This window comes from Melampsora larici-populina, assembly GCF_000204055.1.
Source record: "Melampsora larici-populina 98AG31 unplaced genomic scaffold MELLAscaffold_62, whole genome shotgun sequence".
In the NCBI taxonomy this organism is placed as follows: domain Eukaryota; kingdom Fungi; phylum Basidiomycota; class Pucciniomycetes; order Pucciniales; family Melampsoraceae; genus Melampsora; species Melampsora laricis-populina.
In genome coordinates, this window is record NW_006768826.1 from 43,184 (window position 1) to 70,017 (window position 26,834).

Below are 26,834 nucleotides of genomic sequence, written 5' to 3' on the forward strand. Positions count from 1 at the left end.
CTTGGGCGGCCGACTTGTTGACTAAGCCGGAATCCAAGCTTTCCGCACTGCAAGAAGTGGTGAGGAAGAGGTAGAACGGATTGCCTACAAAGTTCAAAACATGGTACGGTCAGCTCTTGCGATGGAAGAAAAACACTCAGCCTTGTTGGAACTAAGTGAGATGCGTAAGTCAATTGAATTCACTTCTTGTTTCCCTGTCTGCTGAACTCATTCTTTCTTTCGTTTATCTGTAGCTTGGGTTGATGGCTGTCCAAACGGACTTCGTCCAGTTGAGTTGGTCCTACGCAGTGGGCTTGTGTCAAAATCTTCATGGGAAATGAGTCAGATGGTTCTTAAATCACTGCATACTCAACTCACCCTGAAGTCTTGCCGTACCTGGATGGTATGGGACCGTCTACTTCCATTGCTCCTGCAAAACACTGCAAAGTACTCCAGCGAAAGCCTGGAATCGGTGGTCCTCTTGATGTCCAAGTGGGATGCGTTGATCAGAAGTTCGGCAAATACATGGGAAAAGATAGTTAACTGCCCTTCACTTACTGCACAACAACTAGATCGCTTGGAATTGATTGAGCATAATTTGTTGTTTGATCCGTGGTTGTAGCTTTTTAATTCATGTTTTCCGATTTGTTTTGGTATCGATGTGATGAGTCTTGATGTGAAAATATCTGTAATTGAGTTGTGATGATATACGTTATGAATTGCCTGTGGCTTTTGATGTGATGAGTCTTGATGTGAAACATCGAGTTTGTTGAAAGTCGATGAAAAGATTGAGTTTGTTGCACTTGGTTTGGACCACATGAATGAATGACCAGGTGGTGACTTTGAGGTTAACTCATGTCGTAACTGTTGGTGGACGTCAGTCTTCAAAACTCAGCTTCATAGGTTGATCGGGTGATGTTGGTCTGGACTCAGGATGTGCAGCAAGCGAGATCAGTCTGCGTGGGTGATATACAGACGGGTCTGGCTGGGTCTTCAAAAAATTTACAAGGCAAGGTTGAGACAAGTCTGTTGTATAGTTACAGACGAGTCTGATGGCTTACAGACAAGTCTGATGGCTTACAGACGAGTCTGGGTGGGATACAGACTGGTCTGAGTGCGACTTCGAGATTCACAAGTCAAACGGGGCCGAAATGGGGCGTCTGGGAGGTCTGGGAAGTCTGTCTATTTCGTTACGGTAGCACACCGTTTGCTTGTGTCTTTTTTTCTTCGGTGTTTCGCCGAGGAATCTGTACTTTACAGGTGGCACTTTTGTATTAGCGCTGATAATTATCAGCCACGCTCTGATCATTTGACTTACAGGCACGGATACAAAGCTCCTCCGATGCTTCTATGCAGTCAACATTTCAACCACAACTCATGCAGCAAGCCCGGCACGTGATCGCCTGCGGAGAACGTGACCTCCATCTGGCCCACATTCATGGGTCTACGCCGGGATCCTCTGCACTTGTCCCATTGCGTGGACACGTCGTGTGTACCCCATCTCCACCATCCAGCACTGTAAGTGTTACCCTCATAGCTTTGCCACATTCCTGCTCAGTCGCACCATACAGTACCCATCCCACCATACACCAACCACTAATCCTACCCGCCACCTCATTCAACCACCATCTCTTCGACTATTGCGCTTGCAAAACATGCTTGTATCTGAATTCGTAAATGGCCTCCACAAACAAAACCCAGACTTGGCCAATCGACTCACATTGGCCAACCTCACGAAATTTATCAACCTTTCAAGTGAGGTGTACCATCGAGCTCAAAAAGTCCTCAACCTGACCTCAGCCGATACACACATCCTCCCTTTCATCAAGCTTGCCTTACACCTTAACCTTGACTTATTGGACTACAAAGTCCTTTGAAACCATATGTTTCCTTCATTGCTGTTCGCCCATCTCAATTAAACCTTGCTCATTTGTACCTATGGACTCAAAGTACTTAAAACCGAGACAAAAATCCATGAAGTTTATCTTACCCCACCAACAACCACCTGCCTCATCTGTGATGAACCATCGGGCAAAAAGCTCCTTGTTTGACCCCGCATCAAGGGCTATTTATATGACCTGGATGGTGTCCACTCTGCGGAGTTCCACACCTGGGCCTGCACAGGTAAGGCTTTCCGTTTTGCTTCCCCATATCCACATATGTTAGCTGACTGAGAAGAAACACAGATTGCCGCGCCTATTATCGTCCTTTGTATTCCTTGTGGAACCAAGTAAGGTATTACTACACCGAATCGCAAGGGGCGCACCCAGAATATTACCAGGTACATTGTCATTTTGCAATGTCCCATCGACTTTCCAAGTCATTTTGGCAAGCCCAAATGCTTGCACAGTCAGTTGAACTTCTATCATGCGTCTTTATATCACTAGAACTAGATAGATCAGCTGAAACCATTGACTTTGCAGCATGTCAACTTTCAACATTGTCAATTTATTCAACCAGACTCATGTACAAAGCCAACCAATACCAATCCACTCCGGGCCCAATCGTCACCCAAGATCTCGCAAGAAGTTGCTTGGGATGGGGTTGATATATTCAGTCTGCTTAGACGAAGCAACCAACAGGGCTCTGTCCTCCATGTCCGCACCAAAGGCAAAGATGCCGAGCGTTTCTTACCTGCCATGGTTTGAGAGCTGTACCACATTGCAAATCATGGCAATGCCTTTCAACACCACTTCTGCTCGTTGTGTGTCCGAGCCACCACAGTCAAACATGACGGCGAGGAAGCGCTGAAAGGTGATTGTGGTTTATTTCAACACTAGATCACCTGAACTAATACCTTAAATATTGTGCTTCAGTCATCCAAGCGGTGGTCACCGATGGCCTCACGATAGGGCACTGGCGCTGTACAGCGTCATCTGTCCAGCTGGAAGAGTTAGCATACCGTGCCGGCAACCCACCTCCAAATGGGCCATGTCTCAACCCCTTACCCGAAGTGACGTTGTGATTTTGCGCCGATCATGAGGTCAGTTTGAAAGGATGGTGTCAGGCACAACCATGCACGGCCCTTGCAGAGCCCGGAACAAAAACTTGCGGTAACAAACATCATCAGGCAGCTATGGCCTCATTTCACGTGAAAAAAAATAGGAATTTTTCCCTGAAGTCAATGCTTAACTGGCCGGGCTCAAACCTACCATCTGACCCATCAGTCCACCTCAATCCTGAAACGGCTGAAATCATCGATCTAGATGACCTTCATCACGCTGACGAGGCTGATTGTGCACACGAGGCCGCGCGCGACGGTGGGGTGTCCCAGCCGAAATCCACGGCTTGTTGCAGCCGCAGTTGGACGCACAATGATCAACTGATTGTGGGGACTTGCGGAATCATTTTACATAGGCGGACATTTTACAACGCAGAAGCACCAAGTGCTCTGAGGGTGTGATTTTTTTCAAACTCTTGTGGTGGAAATACTGAGGCTGACATGTTCTGTTTTTTTTTCCGTTGAAAACCAGGATTTCTTGGTTGAAGCATTTCCTGATGGACTCCCAGAGGTCATATTCTATGACAATGCCTGTAACCTCCTCCGGGTTATTCACAATGATGTCAAGGATCCCACAGCTTTCGAAAACACAATTATTCCAGTAGATCCTTTCCATCATCGCGCTCATAAAGAGAGTGACGAGTTCTGTCAGAGGTATACAGACCCCAAAAAATTCCCAGACCTGCAAGATAATGGGGCATGGATATTCAATGCTTCTGCCGGCGAGCTGAGCAATATATGGTATGGTGGGTTCGCATCCATGTGTCAAAACATGTGTTATGACCTCACATGTATAAGGCTTATCTTGTATGCTTGTACTGATTACGGTTGTCTTTAGTCTACTGCTCACACACGTGGACTGCTTTCCTCACTTAGCAATCTATCTAATCATCTAGAGGACCCTTTCACCTGTCCCTTGCATCTCTAAGCTATTCAGGTCCTAATTACTCAAGATCCAAGGGAAAGAAGAAAGAAAATTAATTCAGTAATCAAAAGAAGAAAAGAAGAAATTTTAAGAAAGAAAGATACATAAATCATAAGAAAGAAGAAAGAAAAGATTCTAAGCAAAAGAAGAAATCAACTTAAAGTTATTACATCAAGTTAAAACGAGAAGATTCACAAGGGAACCTTGCAGATCTGCTAAAGCTTATTAATCAATTAAAACCTTAAATTCCATCTTCCAACAAACTTAGTTCAATCTCAAACCTTGTTAACCCCGCTGTACACTTTCACAACGCCGGACTTTATTATACCCAATAGTCCACCCTCAGGACAAGAAGAAACATTTGAAGACGCAGAAAGTATCGAAATGTCAGAATTGAATGTGCAAGAATTGATGAACAAGTTGGAGGAAATGAACAAGAGACTTAATGAGGAAAGTTGATTGAGGAAAGAGGCTGAGATGAGGTGGATGGAATTGCAGAAAAGTGTAGAACAGAACATGGCCAACACGTCAGGTAGTCAATCGTTACCGATGGAAACTCAACAAACGGCACCCACCACTCAACCAGCCCCTATGCCTGCTGTCGCTCCTGCTGCAATCCCTGTAGCTGTCAAGCCTCCTAAAATTGCTACTCCGAACAAGTTTGATGGAGCGAAAGGCCCAAAAACAGAGGTTTTTGTAAATCAGATTAGTCTTTATATGCAAATGAACGCTTTGGCCTTTATCAACAAACAGGGCCAAGTGGCATTCGCGTTATTGTACATGGATGGAAAGGCAAGTCTCTGGGGTCAATCCTTAACCAACCAACTCTTGGATTTGGAAAGAATGCGGCAAGTCACATGGCGAAAATTCACACTGCAAATATAATGTGTTTCTCCAAAGTGAAAAATGATTGCACTTAATGCACAAAATGATTGATAATGCAGATTTAATGCAGAAAAATGCAGATTTAATGTAGATTTAATGCACTTTTAATCATTTTTTGAATTAAGTGTAATCATTTTTCACTGCGGAGAAACACATTATATTTGCAGTGTCATTGACTCCTTCAAAGCTACGTTCTTTGACACTGAAAGAATATCCAAAGCTGAGAGAGACATACGTGCTCTACGTCAAACACGATTGGTGTCGGATTACTGGATCAGGTTCTCAGAATTGTCTTTAATTGTCAAATGGCCCGAAAATGTTTTAGTTTCTCAATTCAAGCAAGGATTGAAGGGTGAAATTAGAGTACATATGGTGAGGGATGTTTTCGAGGAAGTAGAGGAAATGGCTAAGTTGGCAATCAAGATAGATAATGAAGTTAATGAACAAAATTACGAGTCGACTCACCCGACGAAAACCACTGCCGCAACTACATCATCAACCTCGGCAACGCCAATAGATCCGGGTGCTATGGACTGTTCTGCCTATAGGTTAAACTAGCCTCATTGGCGGCAGAGCCGCCCCTTCTCAGTTGTTTTTAATCCCAATCTCAAACTCAACTTGTAATTGATATTTCTTTATATACAAAATAATTTTGTGACTGCATCACTTGGACCGCATTACGGCAATATTTGTTCCATTTCAATACCCACTTCAATAAGCTTTTGCAGTCTAATAGTAAGTAGTTGCTCCTACAGGCACAATTGTTTCCCATGTTTGATACCATCTTGTAATTCATATCAATGGTAATACATGAGTGTCAGCCAAGGTCTGGATCCATGATTTGAAGGAGAGTAAAATCCCATACACTGCCAGCATTAAATAGGTTCCCTGGTCGGAACATGACCTAGGCTGGGAATATCATTGAGAGAAGAATGGAGCATCAAATCATCTTGCACTGCACATCTGAGCCATAAAGCATACACTACATATGTGCAAACATCTGAGTAAATCCTTAGCTATCAGCTACATACAGGTCTGCTCAGTTATCTGCTCATCTAGATAAAAAAATCATGTGTAATACATGCTGTAACTTTGTTCAGATTGAGAAACACATTTCAAAATATTGACTACATATATCACAATGGCTACTCAGGAAATATTCATGGAACTGTGTAACAGTAGCAGAATGGGAATCTGATCACTAGGACCCATATTCCCATCTGGGAACCTCTTTAATGCTGGCAGTGATACAAATAACTCAGCTTGTGTGATGGCAATCAATACCATAGCCTTAGAAAGCTTTGGCAACATCTGGGTCATTCACACTTTGGGTTTCTGGAAATCTGAGGAACACTTTTTAAGCTCCTTGGAAAATTGACAGAAATGATATTTGTATAACATAAATCTGGAGGTACATCCAATTCTATGCTGGAAAGTCACACATTTGTCCTTGCAATCTCAGGTGTCTGGAAACCCAGGTCAAAACTGCACTGCAAGAGATTTTGGTTGTGGTAAGTCTGGAGATATATGATAGTATGTACGACTCAGATAAATCAACAGCTAACTCAAAGGGTTTTCCTGTACCTTTTCTTCTTCCCAGCCTGCCAGGGCTTCAATTTCCAGTCAACCATTGCATTTTGACATCATAAATCCAAGTCCAGAAAATGGCTCAATGAAGAATATAAGATCCTGGGATAAAAAACAAAAAACTCTATAAGCTCATTCAAAACAACTCTAACCTTATTTGATCCAAATATTGATGACTCCAAAGCTATTCTAAAATTTGATTCTTTTCCAGATCATTTGGAGTTCAAATATCAATACATTCTTCATTTAACTTCCAGCAAGTGCAAATTTGCTTAAGTAGATCTTTTGTATGAATTTCATTTCTCAAACTCTAAATTGTTACCATGTTCAATTTGATGCCCACTTACTTCTCTCTCTTTTATAATTCTTTATCTGGAAAGAATTCTAATTGTTTGCACCAATCCTTCCTCATAACTATCCATTCATGTACCTTTCCACTTTTCACATTCATATATGTCAATTGAATTCACCTGTTGATTAAATTGATCTAAATCATTTCATTTGATTGATACAGTGCCAACATGAATCAGATTACTCAAATTGTTGTCCTGATCTCCATGAGTGCATCTAACCACGCTTCAATAATATCTTGCATCATCCTCTAAGTTTGATCAATTTCCTTGAGTTTGGTTGATTTTAAAAATTTATCTATACCCAAAATTTCATATTTCAGTTGAAGAATTGATTGACATTGATAGCTTTTGATACTGGGCTTTAGGTCTTCCACTCTTAGAATGAGTTCATCTTTTCCACTTTGTTGATTAGGATATAGCTTGATTGATTGTTCAATTGCGATGATTTCAGCAATCAGTATTGGAATTCTGAACTTGAAGTTGAAGTTCAATGGTGTGCCTTTTATCAATAGGTGATTTGGGTTAAGGTAGACTATAAGGGGATCATGGGTTTGAAATTGTTATTCTCAGGAGTAGGTTCCAACCCAAAGTGTTGATTCAACGTGATTTGATCTTTTCAATTATAGATTGGGAATATATCAACCTTTTTTTATGATGATTGTTGGCCAATCAAGTTCTGTTCAGTTGGTTGATTGAATTTGGATGTGGTTGTAAATGTTTAGATGGTCAGTGAGAATTCTGAGACTTCTGTCTGAATATGTGCAAGAAAATTATGATTACATTTGTATTCTTGAATTCAGTTAAGAAAAAGGGTTACCTAACCTCTGGTGATGATTCTTTGAGATGCTTTATCAGCCATAGTATTGCTAATCAACGGTCAGATTTGATTGATTTTAAGATACAATAGGTGATGAATAATACACTTATATCAGTCAACAAAGCAAATTTGAATTAGCTTCAAATCTCATACTGCTTATAAACTACCAAGATTAGACTACATCTAGTTGTATTCTCCTGAGCTTGAAGCTGGGGATTTCTCCAATTTAGAGTTTGTTCCTTGTAATCATCATGTTTAGATTGATATTTAACAGCTAATCTGTTCCTGATTTCAAGAACACTTTCAGCAAATGAATCAATTAATTGTATGGAATCAAAATCTGATCATTATAAAGTCTAATCAACAGTGTAAATCGACTTCAAATTACACTTACTGTTCAACAATAATTGCTGAGATAAAATAATAATTGAAGTCAAAATCACTTGTAGAGTAAACAGATAGATTTTGATTGAGCAAAAGGCTTCTTGTTGATCAATGGAACACTTGATCCATACCAATAAGATGCTCAATTTTAATCAAGGAAAAGGCTTGATTTTAATTCTGATCGATGGAAGGCTTGATCCATATCAATAAGATGATTGATTTTAATCAAGGAAAAGGCTTGATTTTAATTTTGATCAATGGAAGGCTTGATTCATATCAATAAGATGATTGATTTTAATCAAGGAAAAGGCTTGATTTTAATTGAGTGCAAGGTGTGATGTGGGTCAATAACAAGACTTGATTTCAATTGAGTAAAAGTCCCAATTTTGAGGGTATAAGAAGATTGAATGTAATAGAGTAGATAGCTTGGTTTGGATCAAGTGAACAGCTTTATTTGAGTCAATGAGAAAGCCTGATTTCAATCGAGTGAAAAGCTTGATCTTGAAAGATTGATTGTGATCGAGTGAAAAGGGTGATTTGGATTAAGTGAAAGGCTTGAATCAAGTTGAGAACAGAGCATGAATTTGATCGAGTGGAAAGTTGATTTTCTTTGGGTAAAAAAGTTGACTTTGCTCCATGAAAAGATTGATGTTGATCTTGTCTGTTTGTTTGGGAGTAAGGGGCTTTGAACATCCTGAAAGTCAATTGATGATTAGTTCCATTGAATCTGAAACCTGCAATTGATGTCAGCAAAGAGTGTCAGTGGAAGTGGAAGATTAACTCAACTGGAGTTGGCTTTGATGGATACGATTCATCACAAACTGCTACTAATGTCCTAATTTGATAAGTTGAGTTGACAGGATGGGCTGAAGATTTTGAAACTTGTTAATAAATTGAGATGGATAATCTCATTGAAGACAAAGGAGATGATCAATTACAACTGTACTTGCTGATTTTGTCATTCTTTGTTGGTTTGGATGATCCTGATATTTGACCATGACCGAATTCTAGATTTCAAATGTTTATTTAAACAATGCCAACATGAACCAGTTATCAGACACTCTCCTAAGCTGAATACCTTCGAAAAAAGCTCGGTTTGAAACTGACTTGAACTATCACTACCCGAAAAGTAACATATTCCGGGCGGATCAGGTCTGGATCTGAATATACATAGGGTCTGTCACAGATTAGGTAAAGGCATCTCGATTCTGTTCTTTTGTTCACACTATGTTTTGTATGCCATGATATGACTAGTGATCCACTACTTAATGCCCCTTCAGGGTGAGACAAAGATAAATCTTGTACTATAGAAGACGAGAATATTCGGGTATAATCAATCAGTGTTGTACAGTTAAATATATACAGTTTTTGAGTGCAAAATGAATGAGATTCATTACACGAGTAAGACTCTCGATAAGTCTTCAGTATTCGCAATTCACTGGAGATAAACAGTGACCACGACTTCAAGTAATAACGCCTTCAAGATCAACAGTACTACGACTTCGGAGGACCCTTTGATGATGAAGGCCAAGTTTAGTCATCGTCTCCATGTCCCCATCCTCCGTGCAGCAACTCGCCAACCGATCCACAAACATAATTTTACAAATACCCCCATCTCGGCAATCATTTTATCACTCAACTCTTACGGTGCATTCCTCCCCTTGATCAGTGAATCTGTTTCGACTTTTAGAAAGATCCCGTATAAGTAAGTCTATCACATCATAATATGCTAAGTTCTCTATTTATGATATGGTCATCAATGCCATTCGGTTCATTCTTTCATATCAGATAACCTGATATCACTTTATTGTAACTCGAGTTTAACAAATCATACTCCTTTTCTTCTCTGTATAAGTCCTGAATCTTTGTGTGATCAAAACTCTGACTTGTTTATCTTTTCCCAATCCCTGTTTGCCTTAATTAGTTCATCACATACAAACCTTTGTGTCAATATGTTGGATTCAAGCAGTCGAGGTACCTCCAACAATGTTTTCGACCCCAGCAACCCCTCTAACAATAAGCAAGCGATGCTTGACTGGCTCCGTATCAACCACCCAATGACACCTATAAAGTCGAACGCCAACAAAGCAGAGGTAGCAAAGATTGTACGAGAACAACAACCTCAATGTAAGTCTAAGCCCAGAATCTAATGTTTTTCTCTTGTTGTATGTTTTCTTGTCACTAATTATTGACTTGTTATCACGGTCTGCATAATTCTAGTCTTTCCGAACCCATCTTCAGACGCCCCAGCTCAATTTATCGCACAAGATATCAAACCTCAGTATCCTTCTCTCAAAAATCTTCCAGCATCTTCTCTCATGAATTCTCAATTGGCTGATCAAAGTGGACAAATGGCAAAGCGTGCTGCATCCCAGGACTTAGTTCCTGATAATCCACAAAAGCGAATTGGAATTGGTAAGTCTTACAATTTTGCGACTTATCTTGTCCACCTGATATATCAACTACATCCTATGTATTTTGGTATCTTGATTCTAGATCCCGATGTAAAGGTTTCTGGTAAGACACGCCCTGTTTCCAAGTTGACCAAAAAGAAAACAGTGGGTCAACAAAAGGTATGATCTATCTTTGTGTGTTTGTTTGGTTTTTGAAGGATTATGGCTGATTCCGAGGTTTCTTTTTAGTCTTCAAGCCGACTCAAGCCGTCAAAGACAATGCCTGGTCCGCCTAATTCAGAGTTACCAACTTCCACAAAAAATTCTAAACCTTCAATGCAATCAGGAACAATCCTTCCCGATTGGCGTCACGGTGCATCCATCTCTTCCTCAAAAACGTCTTCGCTATCCGATGTCAGCAATCAAGAAGAAAGACAAGAGCTCGAAGCGCTCAAGAAGTCAATCTTTTCACCCCCAGTCAATCAAGTAATTACAGTGTCACAAGCTTCAAAGTTCAAAACATCCCAAACCGACTCGGAATCAGCCATGGCAAATCCTTTTTTTGAAACTCACACTAGCAAACGAGTTGCTGATTCGATTGGACCGAAAACTCCAAACAAAACCAACGCCAAAGGTGATCTGAAACACACTCCATGTGTTCCTGAAGACATGGATCTCATTCATTTTTCCGATACAGAAGTGTTTGAAGTTGGCAATCTGGGTTTGTCACAAACATCATGTAGTTATGTCTTTCTTATTTTCATGTAATGTTATTTTTTTGAGAACATCACAGTGATCGGGCGAGATATTCCAGCAATTGATATCGAAACAAACCATATTTCCCCAAAGAAGAAATCGGGTGTAGATGTCTTCCGAGAGGAACAGCAACGAGAAGAAAAAGGTCAGCTCTCCCAAGGACTCGCTTTGATATACTTCTAGTTGTCTAATTTGATCCAGTGTAGTTCGAACATTGGAGGAAAGAATTGTCAAGCTTGAAACCTCACTGGGTGCAATCGACAAGAGCCTCAATAAACAGCTATTCGAAGATTTGCAAAAGCCTCAAGTAGATGGTAAGTTTTTCTCCTTGTTGATTGCAGCGATTCAAGTCTAGCTGACTACCATCATCTAATCTCCAGCCAGTGTCATCACCCACCATTCATCTCTCCTTGAGCAAGCCAGGGAAACAATTGATTCACTTGAGTCAAAGGTTGCCACTCTGGAAGTCCGAGTAACTGAATTCCAACACAATCTAGACTCTGCTCATGGAAAAATCAAAGCTCACGAGCAAATAATCCGAACGCTTTTAGAAGGATGCGAAAGCAATATGGAGGAAGAATATGATTCTGATTCTGACGATGAAGAACTCGATCACGACAGCAACAAATCTAGTGACTGATCTAATCATTCAACCAAGGTAGTTTTAATTATGTTTCTTTTGCTCAATATTTATCTTCATCCCATTGACAAAGTCAATTCCAAAAAAACACCCCACCTTATCAAGTATACTCTATCTCTCAGTTATACTTAAGTATGTATATGTTAGATTTTGCCTTTGCATTGCTCAAATTTCCCTTATGATCGGAAATGTATGAAATATTTGTTTTAGTCTTGATTCACATATTAGTAAGATTTGATGTCAGAATAATGATCCACATCTCTTTCTACTGATCATCGGCTTGTGAGTGAGATCAAATATTTCCCCCGGGGATATATTAATGAGAGATCTGTATACTTATATACATATATCATCTCTGTATACTTATATAAATATATCACCGGCCAATCAAGTCTTGTCAAGGCTGATCAGATATAATCAGGTTTCAGAACATCCTATGTATGAAGTTTGTATGGCTTCAAATACGCATATTCCATTTTCACTCTTAACACCCGGAGATCTCTGAAGGGTTCTGAATGTGCCTTGTTTTCACCACTGTGAAGCCTTATGAATGTGTTTTAATGTAGATCTTCCTAAATAGTCCGTTCAATCACCTTTTTTTGATCAAGAAATAAGTTTGTCTTTATTTTTAACACGATTCAAGATTTTCTTCTATATTTTGTCTATCTATGGGACCCTTAAAGTCAGACAGATATATTATGGCGCCTATCATGGCTCCATTCAAGGATGCATGGGTAAGTCACTCAATTCAAATTTGTGTCAAATGCAACAAAGATCTCCAATCGGAGGTAGGGTATTGTTGACCGACCACAAACTACTGCGCGTTTGCAGATCAGAGAACCAGAGGTTGCTTGAACAACCTTCCAGTGCGTACATAAGATGTCTGGTTTTAACCGGTGAGGGTTTCCGTCTTTTCAAACACACTCTTCCATCTATACTTTCATTTCCCTGGCCTTCATTTTCATTGATCTGATCATTTCGTGATTCCCGATATCAAATGAAAAGAGACAGGGCAAAATCTCCTTTGATGAAAGAAGAAAGTTGGTTCTATGGTCTGACTCTAACTCTCAGGAATGATATAGTCATGTCTAATCTTTTGATCATATCTCATTAATAATTCAGCCGAGATGTTGAAACATGAAGTCGCTACTCTCAAGGCTACACTTCGAGACGCGGAGCACATGATTACTTCGCAAAGTGAGTCTCTCGTGATGATTGGCCGTCGCATTATCAGGTCGTTCCAGCTTGCTTACCTTGGTGATTCAGTTGAGCAGGTTAATACTCTCATGGCTCAACTTCAAGAGATGGACACGAAGGTTGCAGTGCAAAGTAAGTCTGTAGTCCTATTCCGCCGTCACACAATACTTTCGTTCCAGCTCGCTGATGGAGGATTCAGATGGGGAGCTTCATCGCACCATCCCCGCCGTTTCCTTACTCATCAAAGAGCACGGCGAACTTCAACATCGGCTCGAAGTTGTAGAAGCCTCAACATCTGATTTAACCGAGATGCATGACTTGGATATCCAAATATACAGAGCGCACGAGATGGCTATTCACAAAATTGCCATCGCCTCTCCACTCACCCGACATGTTAATGTCCATGACGAGATGGAGATGTATACCGATGAGCGTTATTACGAGTATGGTGAACATCGTGATGACCCTCCTGGAAACAATAGTACTACCGTATCAGATCCACAAGCTGGGATGTGAGGTTATTCATAAGATCTCAGCAAGAAACTCTTGACGATATCAATTCACTAATCCCATTTGAAAGATCAAAAGTTATTTCATTATTAATTTGTGTGACTTATAACTATACTCGTTGGGATTGTCACTTTTTCTGTTGTTTTTTTCTCATGATCAACTAATTATGATGATCACATTCTATTAGTGACAAACATGCAGTTGTTATTCTTACAATTTGTCCAATCTCAAGGTCAAAAATGGCGGAAACTCTACTCCCTTTGATGTTTTTGATCAAAAAGGTAGTCATGAATGTCTTGACTTTGTTTCTCTCGTACTTGATGTAAAGTCCATTCCTAAATACAAATCACCATAATTAGCGATGTATGGGAAACGGGGTGGTGGAGGAGTTGCAAGAAAAACCTGATGACCAAATTTGTAACCAAATCTGTTACCGAATCCGTACTGAAAATATGTAACCAAATCCGTAACCAAATCCGTACTGATAAGGGAGTTAAACAGATAGTAAGTAATTGTTAACAGACTTGAGAAGTTTGAGTAATCAAATTTCAGATTAGATAATTTTAAAGCAACATCCTTCACTCACCATACCATTGTCAAACAAAGCGGCCATGGAAACAAGTCAAAGGAATCTTTTACCTAAGCTGGCAAGGGTCAGAAAAATATGAAAAAATAATGGGAGGGGCCTTTGATGCATTCCGATTGTCTGGCATATTTTTTCATATTTTTAAAACCACAATGCATATAACACTACACAAAATATAATATCTTCTGGGCAGAAAATATAAAAACCAACAAACAGTGATATTGAGCAGTCTTGGAGAGAGACAAAAATACACAAAAATATGCATATTGTTCCTATGGCTGAGACCTTGGATTTGAGTATTTTTTTGTTTCTTTAGTGTGAGAATTGTTGATTGTACTAACAAAAAACCTCCAGGATTGTTAGATTACAACCTGTAACAGACATTGGAGGGCATAATTTGAATTCAACAATCCCTTATATCTTTGTCAATTCTTGGTCAAACCACTTGATTTTTTGTTCATTGGAAAGCCAAACTCTGTGACTATATCTTTCATTGAGACAAAAAACCTGCATCTAATCCCAAAGAATATCTATGTGGCTATATAGGAAATTGTTTTGGAGACAAATAGGCTCTTTTGTAGCGGAGCTACAGATTTGTTGCATTAACATGAAATTCAAATGCATTTCATGGCTTCCTAATCAGCTAACTATCAAGTGTTTTGACCCAGAATTGCAAAATATATGAGGGATATAGAATTCCAGATATCCCCTTGTCACCCCTTGGCAAAATTCCAATCTGTGTTACAGGTTGTAATCTGAGAAACTTGTAGGTCTTTTGTTAGTACAATCAACAACATGCACACTAAAAAAACAAAAAAATACTCAAATCCAAGGTCTCAGCCATAGGAACAATATGCATATTTTTGTGTATTTTTGTCTCTCTCCAAGACTGCTCAATATCACTGTTTGTTGGTTTTTATATTTTCTGCCCAGAAGATATTATATTTTGTGTAGTGTTATATGCATTGTGGTTTTAAAAATATGAAAAAATATGCCAGACAATCGGAATGCATCAAAGGGCCCTCCCATTATTTTTTCATATTTTTCTGACCCTTGCCAGCTTCGCTATAATTTTCTATGTCTACTCAATTTTCTAAACTCCACGGTAAATTTGCAATTTGGCGCAGTGTTCACTCACCATACCATTGTCAAACAAAGCGGCCATGGAAACAAGTCAAAGGAATCTTTTACCTATACCTCATCTATACGACCAAGTTGTTCAACAAAGGATCATGTTTTTTATGGCCACCTTACGCAGACATACATTAGAGAATATTCAATGTCGACTTTCAAAGACCATCAAGATAAAACAATCACTTACTTCGTTTATCAATTTAATTAGATGTTAAATACCATTTTTGATAGATAGTATTTCACTCCTTCCTTGTTTCAATGTCACATAACCCTGATCCAGAATCCAATGTCCGTAAACTACGTACTCGCTCATCTGCTCTCAGATCTCAAACCCACGACCAACCCCACGACCAAGCTCAGGAGACCAGTACTGTCAACAGCGAACAAAGTGCAAAAAAAACTTCGAGAAAACGAAAGCCCAGTTCTTCTAGTGTTCAAGATTGTTAGTTTTCAATTGAAAATCCATGTCCAAAACTCTGAAATCTGATTGGTGGTTTCGTCTATGTTCAATCAATATATCAAGTTTTGCGCGGTTCAGAACAGCTGGATAGACCAAAAGAACCACGTTCGATTAAATTACGATTGGGCGACAAGGTCAATCGTGATGAGTTATTAGGCCTTCTTGATCAGCAGGTAACAACAAAAAGAACTCGCCTGCCGAACAGAACCTTACCAAAACGTCCAAAACGGGAAACGAAGAAGAAGATTCACAATGAAGCGACCAATTCCAAACAAGCAGGACTCAAGAAATTCGACACATCCTCGGGTGTTGACGCTGACGGGTTCAGCCGCTATAGGAATGAGGAACTCGTGGCTATGCTTAGAGACGTTGGGCTTGATATGGCAGGGAAAGACCGAGAAATCCTGATTCAGAACTGCAAATATTATGAAGATCTGCGTAAGCCCTACAGAAAGTTCATGATCCAAGCGTTTCGATTTCATACTTTTGCTGATTGGCTTTGATTGTAGTCTTACCACCTTCAGCTTTGCCCAATACACATGCTATCATAGCAGAGTCTACCCATAACGAGATCGCTGTTTCGCCTGGATATCAATTCAATTTAGAGTCCACCCATGATGACATCGATTCTTCGCCTGGATATCAATTTGATTTCCATGTCAGTAAACCCAAGGCGAACCCAATAATAGCATCGACATCAACTCTTCCAAGCATCAAGCGTGGGACGTTGAGATTTCCCCGGCCTCCTCCAACACAGCTGTTTCCACAAGAATCATCACTAAACAGAAAAGGGAAGGGAAAGCAAAAGTTAGTTGAAGAATCAGAGAGCGATTGGATTCCCGAAAACGAAAACGGGAAAGACATTGAGACTGAAGACAAAAACATGGACAGATCAAATTCAAACGAACTGCCTAATTCTCCAGAACCGATGGATAAGTCGTCTGAAAACAAGACCAATAAATCAAAGTCGACATCAGCTTTTCAACCTACTTCAATCTTGGAAGAAGAGGTCGGAGAAGATTCTGAAGTTGAAAGTGTTCGGTTCGACAAGCAATCCTCCAATATTGATCCCCAGGCCGACCTTTATTTGAAGTTAAAAAGGACTGTTGAACAGAATACACAAAATATCATTAAATTGACTGATTTGTTATCGAAAGCAAATGTTAGAATTGAAGATCTTACCGAGGAATTGAACACGCTGGCCGATGTTCTCAAAAGACAGGTTTGTGATGGCACAAAAAATCGATCTAAAGATAGCAAAATTCGAGGTGGTAGAACTTCTGTGCGTATCTTTGACTTGGGTTTGATAAAGTCTGATCATGAGATCTTGCTAATATTTACGTATCTTTAGGCTCGAATCCGGTTTCATGTTGAAACTCTTTTTGGCCAAAAACTTGATGTTATCCCACCTCCAGCCACCTCTTCGGAAAAGGAAGCCTGGGATTACGAGCGGGACATTGGTTCAATAGAAATTGATCCAACCTTTCATAGCGATGACAATGAGGACGGACCTGGACACCCGGATGCGTCATCTCAACAGCTATCTATCATGCGCCAGATGCTGAAAGCTGCTGGAATATCAAGTTTTCGTCCTGACCTGGGACAAGCACCAACATCATCTGAGAATCGGTGGTTATGGGATATTGCATTCAAGATTTTTCTGAAACTGGTTGAGGTGGGCGAGTACACCGGAATCTTACTCGATGCGGACAATCGTGACTACATCAAAAAGTGTTTTGATTCACACATTCAATCCTTGATGAAAAGGTTGTTATCTCATCATTTTTGACATTCATCTGAACAGTCTTTGACAGTGTGTGTCCAATGGCTTCCCACAGATTTCGCCAAAGGTCTTGGCCTCATGACAGGAAGGTTAGTATTGCTGAGAAGACCAGACGGAATTCAAGAAGAGATACTGTGAGTTCTGAGATTCTCAAGAATGTGATGAGGTTCATTTATTGACAAACAACTTGATCTACGATCTCAGCTTATAACATTACGGACAAAGATCCTGGTACAAGAAGAGATCTTTCCCCTTTTGGCACTTGTAGGAACTACCTGTAGTGATGACGAAACGGACCCTGAATCCGAATTGACAAACAGTACGCCTAAAAGGATCAAGCTACCCTGTCTCGTACGAAAACTGCCCTGGCGCAGTTCCGAGCTCGAAGAGATCTGGATTCTAGTTGATCAGGTGAAAGAAAGGTTTGAGAAAAGCCTCCCAGGTAGCAACAGTAGTGGCTCTCCAGGACGTGCTCGTCGACCTCGCCTTCGCGGAAGAAATCCTGTTTTCAGCTCGATAAACCCACCGGGGGGCTTATCAAAAGACTGCTTTTTACAGTCATGGGTAGATAAGTTGAGCCCAATGGAGAAACTCGCCTTGGAGATCAACCCTCTTCCAATTTTGCCAAGCATAAAACTCAAGTTGGAAAAGCTTCTCGAATTGTAATGCATCTAGATTTCTGACATTCATTTAGTCAACAAGCTTTATTGTAGGATAGTTTATGTACAAGAAGCGGAATGAAATTCATAGCTTTACATCCGTGAAACTATCGATCCATAGTTAAAAGAGCCACGGTTGCTACCTTCAACATATCGTTGATCTCTCCTGGCTTGTACATCAACCAGGAACAGTGTGATGTAATTTCTTCAAGTTTCACAAGGTATTCTTTTGTAGGTCCCCAAGCACGCAAGTGGGTTTGAACATGCATACCTGAAGCCTTGTTGTATGGATCAAATTTCTGCAGGTCATTTGAAAGTCTTGGAAATTTCTGTACAACCAACCATGTATCAAATACGTTTTGTGATTTTTTTGGCTCTCTCCGGTGAATAAAAATGGATGATATGCGCCCAAATTTTAAATCTTTTGCACCATCCAGCTTAAAAGCAACAAAACTGTTGGATCGACTGGCCGAGAATTGTGAGAAGTAGACCCCCTGATGCAAGATCTGCTTGTAAAACATAGCACGAGGTTGAACATATTTGATCTTCTGTTTGTGATCACTGGGTGTGGTTGAAAACATCTGATCCGGAACTATCCATTTGACGTCTTCACAACTTTCAAGATTGTTCAGACGTTGGACCAACATTTGAAGTATTTTGTTGTCAATAGGCTCCAAGGTTGAGTTGGAAAGCCTCTTTGGAATTGGGATCAAAGGTTTGTAAAGGGATTGCATCTTGTTTATATATGGCTTGAGTTGTTTTGGAAGCTTATTGTCCTTGAGAAGAGCAGATAGATTGCCAGCGCGAGAGAAATTTTTGAGGAACGTAATCTCCAGTTCACCTTCAAATTTAATCAGATAACAATCATGTAAGCTTTTGATCATGAAAAAATAAACTTGTTAATGAAAATAGCTACCTATATGATTATTGTGACACCCTTTGAGTATATTCCCCATTAAGCGTTCAAAGGGGAAAGACCACCAAGCACGCACTGGACCAAACTTTTCTAAACAATCTGCTAAGTGCACAGCGAGGTGATGATTTGGCGCAAGTCCACAATGCTCGAATAATATGATAGAACTTTTGAGGTATTGTTGAATATGATAACGATATTGATCAATGTGTTCGAGCTTCATGACCCGCTTGAGAGCAAGGTTGACCAGCGAGACAAGATGTAAGAAGTTTTGTAGAAGTGAAGTCTGGATATTATCATGGCCACTCCAAAATGGGATTAAGATCAGAGGTAGCTGAATTGTGCAGAGATTCCGCCATTCATCCGCCTTGAGTTTCCCGTATGAGGCTTTACCTAAAACTGGAATAGCTCTTTTGACCCAAGTAGGAATATTGACACGAGGAAGTAAAGAGTTGATGAATTTTAAGACAGTGCTATCAATTATTATATCATCCAGTGGGGGAGCCTCCCAATTTTCATTCCAACCAGACATGCCAAGCGGATCAAAATCATCATCACTTGTAGATGTATCATTATCAAAGGATCTATCATTGATATCATCACCGTCAGCTCTAAGATTCTCGTCAAATTCAGACCTGTTATCTGTATCTTGATTTAAATTTGGAGGCTGAGCAGATTCCAACACAAGATTTAAGAGCTCAACATTGGTTATTGGAGGTAATTTTGCTTCTTCACTTTCTTCATCCTTCATTGCCCAAAATCGGCGAATATGCCATGCAATTAGTCCAAGTAATAAATTGTGCATTGAGTCTATGACCTGGTAGTCAATTATGTTCCAATATTCTAGCTCAAGAAGAACTGAGTAACGTATGCCCTGCTCTTTGAAAATATCCTTCCGCTCCTCGTAAGTCTTAGCATCGCGTGCTCGATTAGCCCACATCCTGTGATGATTGCAAGTGCGAGGCGGCCATTTACTCGGGTCTATATTGTTAATGTTGTTCTTGGTGAGATGACATATTGAGCAGAAGTTAGTAGATGTGGCACTTGGAAATCCCAAGCAGCGCCTCAGAGCAGGTATATCTGCTATAAATATGAGTAATGCCGCCTTTATCACACGTCCATTCTTGTATGAATGAGTACGCGATAGGATCATGCCAGGATTCCATAGGACTTGAAGCTCCAAAACAATTGGACGTAATATCCAGTTTGTTTGTTCGAGTGAAGGTTCACGTGGACCGGGTGCAATTCCCACTAGAAATATATTCTCGGGTAGATATCTCTTGCTGATTGGAAGGGTGAGGCACACCAGTACTACAAAGGTGATTGAAGTATGTCGACCACTTATTTTGTTTCCATATGGGTTGATACCGTCAACAAACATCGCAAAGGTAAGATTACCTGTAGATGCTGTGAATTGATTGCCATCAAGACCTTTAAATTCCTTCCAAATTTTGGACTGATGGATATCATGGACCTCGTGTTCTGGGTTATAAGGTTTACAAGATTCCTCGAGGGCTTCATCTAACCAGACTTCCACTTCTGGACGAGACAATAAGCATGCGATCCATTCTGAGAAGCTCTGTATTGCATATCGTCGAACGGGTTTTTCTTTTCCGCGCACGTACTTTAAAAGAAGCTGGCCGCATGTCTCCTCAATACAGTCGGACAGATCAAGCTCGTCATCATGAGGTGAGACTTCGTCCTTTGTATTCAAGTCTATGGAGTTCGAGATTCCACCGGGGATTTTATTTACCTGGTAATTGCAATATGCTGGTGTTTTGTCGAGTGGGTATAACGCAAAGCAGGAGAGACAGCAGTTCATCTCAATCAATTCTGGCTCGAGATTTAGCCATCGATTGATTGTGGTGATAGTCTTGGGTATTCGACTGAGTATTGAAGAGTCCACTGCTGAAAGCGAAGTGGGCCGGTGTAGGGAATTGAGACCATGAGTTACACATAGCTCGATCATTATTTTAAGACAATCCAAGAGCCACGATGTAGTTGATATTGATATGTGTCCAAAGATGTTCAACATTGCCGCGATGATGATTACATGAAGTAATAGAGGATTGATCTGGTTCAAGGTAAAGCTGTGAAAACGATCTATTCCATTTTTGTATCAGCTTTGATCATAACCAATCGCATACAAGCCATATTTCAAAACTTGAAAGGTCTTACTGCAATCGTACACAATGACGCCAGCGTCTTTCAAACCATCTGCTAAAGAGCAGATCTTAGTAGAGCCTGAATCGACTGTACTCTCTGGTTCGATAGTGCTAATATCTTCAGTCTGTGGCTCGGAACGATGGTTATGGCTTTCAGGCAATTGATTTCCGGATCCTGAGGGGGAAGACTGGGATGCATTGAGCCCTAGTTGTCTAAAAGACTGTGAAAGTGTCACTTGAGCATCTTCGGTTGGTCGGGGATGACCTTGAGTTGCTTTGCTTTTTTGATCCGAAAGTTGATGAGCGGCAAAAGTTGCACGGTTCACCTCGACTCCAGGTTGGGGTTTTCCGTACGCATCAAGAATACGGCCACGGTAGCATTCATGACTTTGGCAGCGGCATATGACACGATGAGTTTCGGACTTTCTTTGGGAAGGGGGCATTATAATGAAGTCGATGAAATAGTTAACTTTGTAATTTCAGAAATATCAATCACAGCAGGGTATGTTTATTTTGATGGGATACAACCAAAGGGAATTTTTGGGAGCGGAGAAAATTGAGTACAATGAAGGTACAAGTTAACTAAAACTACAAGATGATGGAATATCCGGGACTTCTGACATGTTTCAGAGGCAAGACAATCAAGATGAGATTTGAAATGTGCTTAAACCTTCTAAAGTTTAAGATCGGTCTTTTGCTTGAGTTGACACTAGGCACGTTAGAGACTTAAAAACAAAACAAAAAAGGCGAGACAATTTGGGATGAGAAGCAGAAATGTCAAAATCAGTTGCAATTACATTGAGGTGATTAAAGCAACATACCTACAGTCAAGCATCTGCTGAGCGTCGAAAAAGAGAATAGTGATATCCTTTCACAAGTAAGTCATTGTTGACAGGTTCCTCAAGCACAAATCGGATGTAGAGATTGATAAGGACACCTACATTCATTGGTGGTAGGTGAATGAAGACATGTGGCGCATGTTCTTGCAAGGTCATTCTCAACTCTTCCATGCATAAATCCTTTACTCTATCTTGTTTCACAATGTTCGGTGATTTGATGAATTCAGTTAGCCACGGTAGTGGAAGATCTTTGTCGATAAATGCCTTGTATAAGACTAATAAGCTATCACGGGTACAACTGGTCGGAATGTAGATGATCGTATTGACTGTACGGACTGCGCTGATAAGCTGTGGTCGAGTGGTTTTTCGGCTGAGGGGATTGAAGTCGGAAAATGATGTCTCAGTCTGCATTGGGGCAGGGGGTGGAGGTAACATGTGAGGCATCAAAATGGGTACAACGTCCTTAGCGAATTCGGCCCATAGTTTGTCCTTGCGGTGACTTGGACGTGAGCTCGATTTTGGGTTGAAGTGTATTAATATACGATAGAGCTTGAGGCAAGTGACACCAGCTGAGGTTATGTCTACACCAGGCACTAAGAATACAATCTTGAGGTCATCATCTAATGTTTGAACTTTCAACCAGTGAGCGTTCGTCAATTCAGGCTTCGATTGATCGCTAGGCATTTGAGTTAAGTTTGGAAATGACGTTTGTGGTGGAATTTTGTGAGGGTCGGAGGCTGCTACGGTTGGATTATCGGCACCGGAGGTTTTAGCCGAGTTGGGTTGACTCTTGGTCTTCTTTCCCTTCGTCATGATCAGGTGTTGATATTGAGCTCAGCCTATAGAAATGAGACCATGCGTGTCAGAAATTCAATGGTATCCATGTTGATATAATTCGAAGCAAAAACGGAAATTGTGAGGATGAAGTGAAGAGCGTGTTGCTTGAGAGAAACCTCCAACATACAGTATTGAAATCAGATATCGCGATCAAGATTGATTGAAGTGATAAGCTACGGCCCGGGGTTATCAATTGGTGGAAAGATTGAGCTGATTGATTATATGTTGTCGAAGTGATCAAGATATGAAGATACAAGTCGCCTTTGAAAGGGTTATAAATCGAGGGTCTGGCAATTGAAAGCACAATATCGTAATGATTGACATATCAGCGATCTCAAAGGGCATTTTGGTTACCAACTTTGGTCGCATGTTATCAACTTGCAGGTGAGTGGAATGAATAGTTCAAGTATACAAAATTAAGAATTCATTAGATTTTGTGAGTGCGTGCAAGTAGGTACATAATAAATTTGATTCTGTAGAATCTCAACACAAAGAATATGAGATAAGCATGCGATAAATTTCATTTCTCCTTTCTTATCTCCACCATTACAGAATGTCTTTGAACCTCCTTATATGCTCAGTCAGGAAGCGTGAGTTTCAGGGTATAATGAAGGGATACCAAACATAGCGAGAACAAAAAAAAAGTATCGAAAGGGATTTACCTAATCTGTGACAGACACATATGTATATTCAGGTCCTGACCTGATCCGCCCGGAATATGTTACTTTTCGGGTAGTGTGAACTCTATAGTCTGTTGTGAGCATCCTAGTTGAGGACATGCGCACAGGATGTGATCTCGTCCTAGGCCAGTGGCATGAGACCCAAGAGGTGTTGGCATAATGTTGAAGGATCAGGGTGTGTAGCAAGAAGTTGTTAAGTTCAGTGGATGGATGGATTGCTGATGGTGAGTATATGAAGTGGCAAAGGTAAGATACATTACAGGGATCTACAGTAATGTATAACTAGCATTCTCAGCGGCGGGCACCGCCTCAAACCCACGCACAATGTACCCTTTGATCAGTCACACATGAGCATACCCCACGTTCAACCCATGCACTATTTTTGGATGAAGTTCTCAAAGTTGAGAAGCATAAACTTGTACAGGTGATGGTTGTGGTAAGGACACTGATGTTGCCACAACCCATTTTGCCCTGGAGAGCAAGCATCAAGTTAAAACCACCTTGCCTCTGGGTTGTCTACGCTATAAACCAATGGTTATGAATGAATCAATTCTTCTCGGGACAATTTTTTAAGCCACACTTTTACATATGATTTCAGTGTAGAATTCAAGCACGTCCGTAGATCAAACGGATCAACAGTAAGCCTGAAATTTAATTAAGCATTGAAATTATTCGTATCAATCTATTTGCAGGTGGGCTTTCTTCTACAAAGCTCAAGGATCACCTTCTCGGCAGCCACCTCTGGTTAATTGCACAAGAACAACGCGCAAACAAAGCATGATCTTTTCCGCCCTTTCCATGCGCTTCAGTTTAATCCCATGATACTTGATGTCCATCAGTTCCTCCACTTGATTGGCTCGAACGCTAACTTTGTCCGCTAAAGCCTGCCATTCTTCATGTTGCTTAGTCAGCACAAGCAACATTCCATTTTCCTTACTTTGAAACTCCTCACCTTGCAATCAGCATAATTCGCACGCGATCGAATTAGACGCTACCTTCGTTTGTTAAAGCCTTCCATGATTCATGTTTAGCAGTCAGCAATAGCACTATTACCTTTCATCAACTCTGAAACCACTCACCTCCAAATCAGCATAATCTAATTGCTCTACGAAGTGGCACTCGATTTGATGCCGCTGAAAAATCTTCTTTAGCTCCTTGCACTACACAAAATGTCATCTTTACCAGGCGGTAAAGAAAACTACTGCCATAGAAAAGTCCTGAGGCAGCAGGAAGAGAGCTAAAAATCTGAAAAAATATGCACCTTGTTCCTAGATGTTGGGGCGTCATGACGAGTATTTTTTTGTATTTTACACACAGATATTGGTTAATGTACTAACAATAAAGGCTGAGAATCATCAAAAACCCACCTGTAACAATACCTGAAATTTGGCCCTTGACTTTGAAGACAGGATTTTAGAATCTTCAAACATCAATAAGTTTTGCAGTTCTGAATCAAATCACGTGATTTGGAGTGCATTAAAAAGGTGAGCCTTTCCTCTACATTTTTCATTGAGACATCACATCTGTAGCTGGTCTAAAAAAGATCCTACAGAGCTATTCATGCAGAACTGTTTGAACATATGTAGAGTGTTTAAATGACTAGATAGCACCTTACTACCATTATAAAGTGTGAAGGAGAATAGTTCAGCTTTTGAATGAACCAAAAATTGGGTTATTTGGAGCAGAATTGCGAAAGTTATTGAAGTTTTTAGACCACAAAATATTGTCTTCATACTCATGACCCAAATTTCAGGTATTGTTACAGGTGAGTTTTTGATGATTTTCAGTGTTTATTGTTAGTACATAAACCAATATCTGTGTGTAAAATACAAAAAAATACTCATCATGACGCCCCAACACCTAGGAACAAGGTGCATATTTTTTCAGATTTTTAGCTCTCTTCCTGTTGCCTCAGGACTTTTCTATGGCAGTAGTTTTCTTTACCGCCCGGTAAAGATTACATTTGGTGTAGTGTTGTTTTCCTCCAAGTCCGCCTCTTTTCCCGTGATAAAAATGATCTTGTCAAAGTTGGCAGGTTTTTTGAGCGTCTTCCCTTTAAGCGCCTTCAAGCCATTTCGCCAATATTTTTTGGAACACCAATAGTCCGTCACATAGGTTTTCATGTTCCTTACAATCTCCAATTGCAACCAAGCCAGACTGGGACTTTCTACTGTCGAGACAAGACTCCGTATAACTTTCAATTTCGGGAAAATTGAATCGCTTACTTCGGCCGGAAGCACATCAGGAATGGACTCTACGAACAAGACCTTGAGTGAATTACGCAAAGCCGAGATCACCTCCGCAGCTCGGTCGCAATCCGGATGCGCAAGATATTCCAAGCAACTGATATTTTGACCATGACTTTTGCAAAGTTCCGTAATGGCCTCCTGGTCGTTTGTATCGCACGCGGCCGATAAGTGCTTCAAGCCAGGTAGTGCGCCTTGATCTAAGTCCAGTGGTTGAATACATCCAATGTCGAGTGATAATGATTCAAGGCCAGGCGTAACGTTGAGTAAAGCTTCGATTGACTTCGAGTGATTCTTCTTGACTCCGTAGGGATTCGCCTCGACGATCAACACTTTTAGACCTTTAATATCTTTTATTAATTTAATCATTTCGGGTGTAAATCCAGCACCTGCCTTAAACGCGAATTTTAAGCCTGACAAGGTTTGACCACAAAACTTGATAATTTCTTCGATGTCCTCTAATATAATTGATTTATAGTTGAAGTTTTCCTTTTCGAAATCGATTCGGTAAGTTCCAAGTGAACCTATCTTAGCTTGATTTGATCCGAGTTCAAAATCCAAATCCGGGCAAGTGATTTGATCGAAGCTAAGGTGGCTTAACCAAGCCATAGTTGTGACTGTTGCTGAACTATTCCAAGTATCAACGAAGCGGTTCACTACCAATGCTGAGCTAAAGTGTAAGTTTTGATAAGCATGTGACAAGACTGCCAACACCCAGGATTTCCCGACCAATCTTAAGTTTAAGAGTTCTAATACGCCATGGTCTGGTAAAGGAGGCTGTTCGGCACTATTCCTAGAATTGGTCCAGGCCTTTTCAAAATCTCTAGCGAAGTAAAATAAAATCAAATCAACCACTTCAAAAGGAAAGCGATGAGTGTCGGCCATATTGGATTTTAGGTGTCCGCTTGACCGTTATTTGATTTCACTGTTTCGGTAGCATTGTACCCTGGCTGTTATATATATATACAACCCCCAAGTTTGTAGTATATTTGGGTATATCCACTATCTTCCTTTGATTCAACTGCCTAGATGCGCTGTGAATCGTGTCCTTTCATATTCATGACACTGTGTCGCTGTCGCTTCGCGTTGAGCGCGAGTTCCCTCA

General features: G+C 40.5%; 7 protein-coding genes across 7 annotated transcripts; 3 read left to right on the forward strand and 4 right to left on the reverse strand.

The window, feature by feature from the left end:
• Positions 1-1,415: 1,415 nt before the first annotated feature.
• MELLADRAFT_112129 (uncharacterized protein) lies at positions 1,416-2,303 on the reverse strand (the record flags this gene model as incomplete). Its single annotated transcript, XM_007416643.1, has 3 exons — positions 1,416-1,616; positions 2,090-2,220; positions 2,246-2,303. The coding sequence occupies 3 exons, from the start codon at positions 2,301-2,303 to the stop codon at positions 1,416-1,418; spliced, it is 390 nt and encodes a 129-aa protein (XP_007416705.1).
• Positions 2,304-9,310: 7,007 nt separating this feature from the next.
• Positions 9,311-11,720, forward strand: MELLADRAFT_93853 (uncharacterized protein; the record flags this gene model as incomplete). The annotated part of the gene is made up of 9 exons (XM_007416562.1): positions 9,311-9,332; positions 9,384-9,636; positions 9,898-10,058; positions 10,152-10,346; positions 10,428-10,504; positions 10,574-11,045; positions 11,118-11,225; positions 11,287-11,394; positions 11,461-11,720. The coding sequence occupies 9 exons, from the start codon at positions 9,311-9,313 to the stop codon at positions 11,718-11,720; spliced, it is 1,656 nt and encodes a 551-aa protein (XP_007416624.1).
• A 436-nt stretch (positions 11,721-12,156) lies between these two features.
• MELLADRAFT_112131 (uncharacterized protein) lies at positions 12,157-13,433 on the forward strand (the record flags this gene model as incomplete). The annotated part of the gene is made up of 5 exons (XM_007416563.1): positions 12,157-12,165; positions 12,460-12,586; positions 12,843-12,917; positions 12,987-13,049; positions 13,117-13,433. 5 exons carry the CDS (start codon positions 12,157-12,159, stop codon positions 13,431-13,433), a joined length of 591 nt encoding a protein of 196 aa, XP_007416625.1.
• Positions 13,434-15,405: 1,972 nt separating this feature from the next.
• On the forward strand, positions 15,406-17,418 carry MELLADRAFT_93855 (uncharacterized protein; the record flags this gene model as incomplete). Its single annotated transcript, XM_007416564.1, has 5 exons — positions 15,406-15,589; positions 15,671-16,045; positions 16,117-16,889; positions 16,959-17,338; positions 17,412-17,418. The coding sequence occupies 5 exons, from the start codon at positions 15,406-15,408 to the stop codon at positions 17,416-17,418; spliced, it is 1,719 nt and encodes a 572-aa protein (XP_007416626.1).
• A 3,663-nt stretch (positions 17,419-21,081) lies between these two features.
• MELLADRAFT_68077 (uncharacterized protein) lies at positions 21,082-21,570 on the reverse strand (the record flags this gene model as incomplete). The annotated part of the gene is made up of 1 exon (XM_007416642.1): positions 21,082-21,570. One exon carries the CDS (start codon positions 21,568-21,570, stop codon positions 21,082-21,084), a length of 489 nt encoding a protein of 162 aa, XP_007416704.1.
• Positions 21,571-21,845: 275 nt separating this feature from the next.
• On the reverse strand, positions 21,846-22,779 carry MELLADRAFT_93857 (uncharacterized protein; the record flags this gene model as incomplete). Its single annotated transcript, XM_007416641.1, has 3 exons — positions 21,846-21,852; positions 21,949-21,995; positions 22,069-22,779. 3 exons carry the CDS (start codon positions 22,777-22,779, stop codon positions 21,846-21,848), a joined length of 765 nt encoding a protein of 254 aa, XP_007416703.1.
• Positions 22,780-25,538: 2,759 nt separating this feature from the next.
• Positions 25,539-26,614, reverse strand: MELLADRAFT_93858 (uncharacterized protein; the record flags this gene model as incomplete). Its single annotated transcript, XM_007416640.1, has 2 exons — positions 25,539-25,667; positions 25,709-26,614. The coding sequence occupies 2 exons, from the start codon at positions 26,612-26,614 to the stop codon at positions 25,539-25,541; spliced, it is 1,035 nt and encodes a 344-aa protein (XP_007416702.1).
• Between the last annotated feature and the right edge of the window lie 220 nt (positions 26,615-26,834).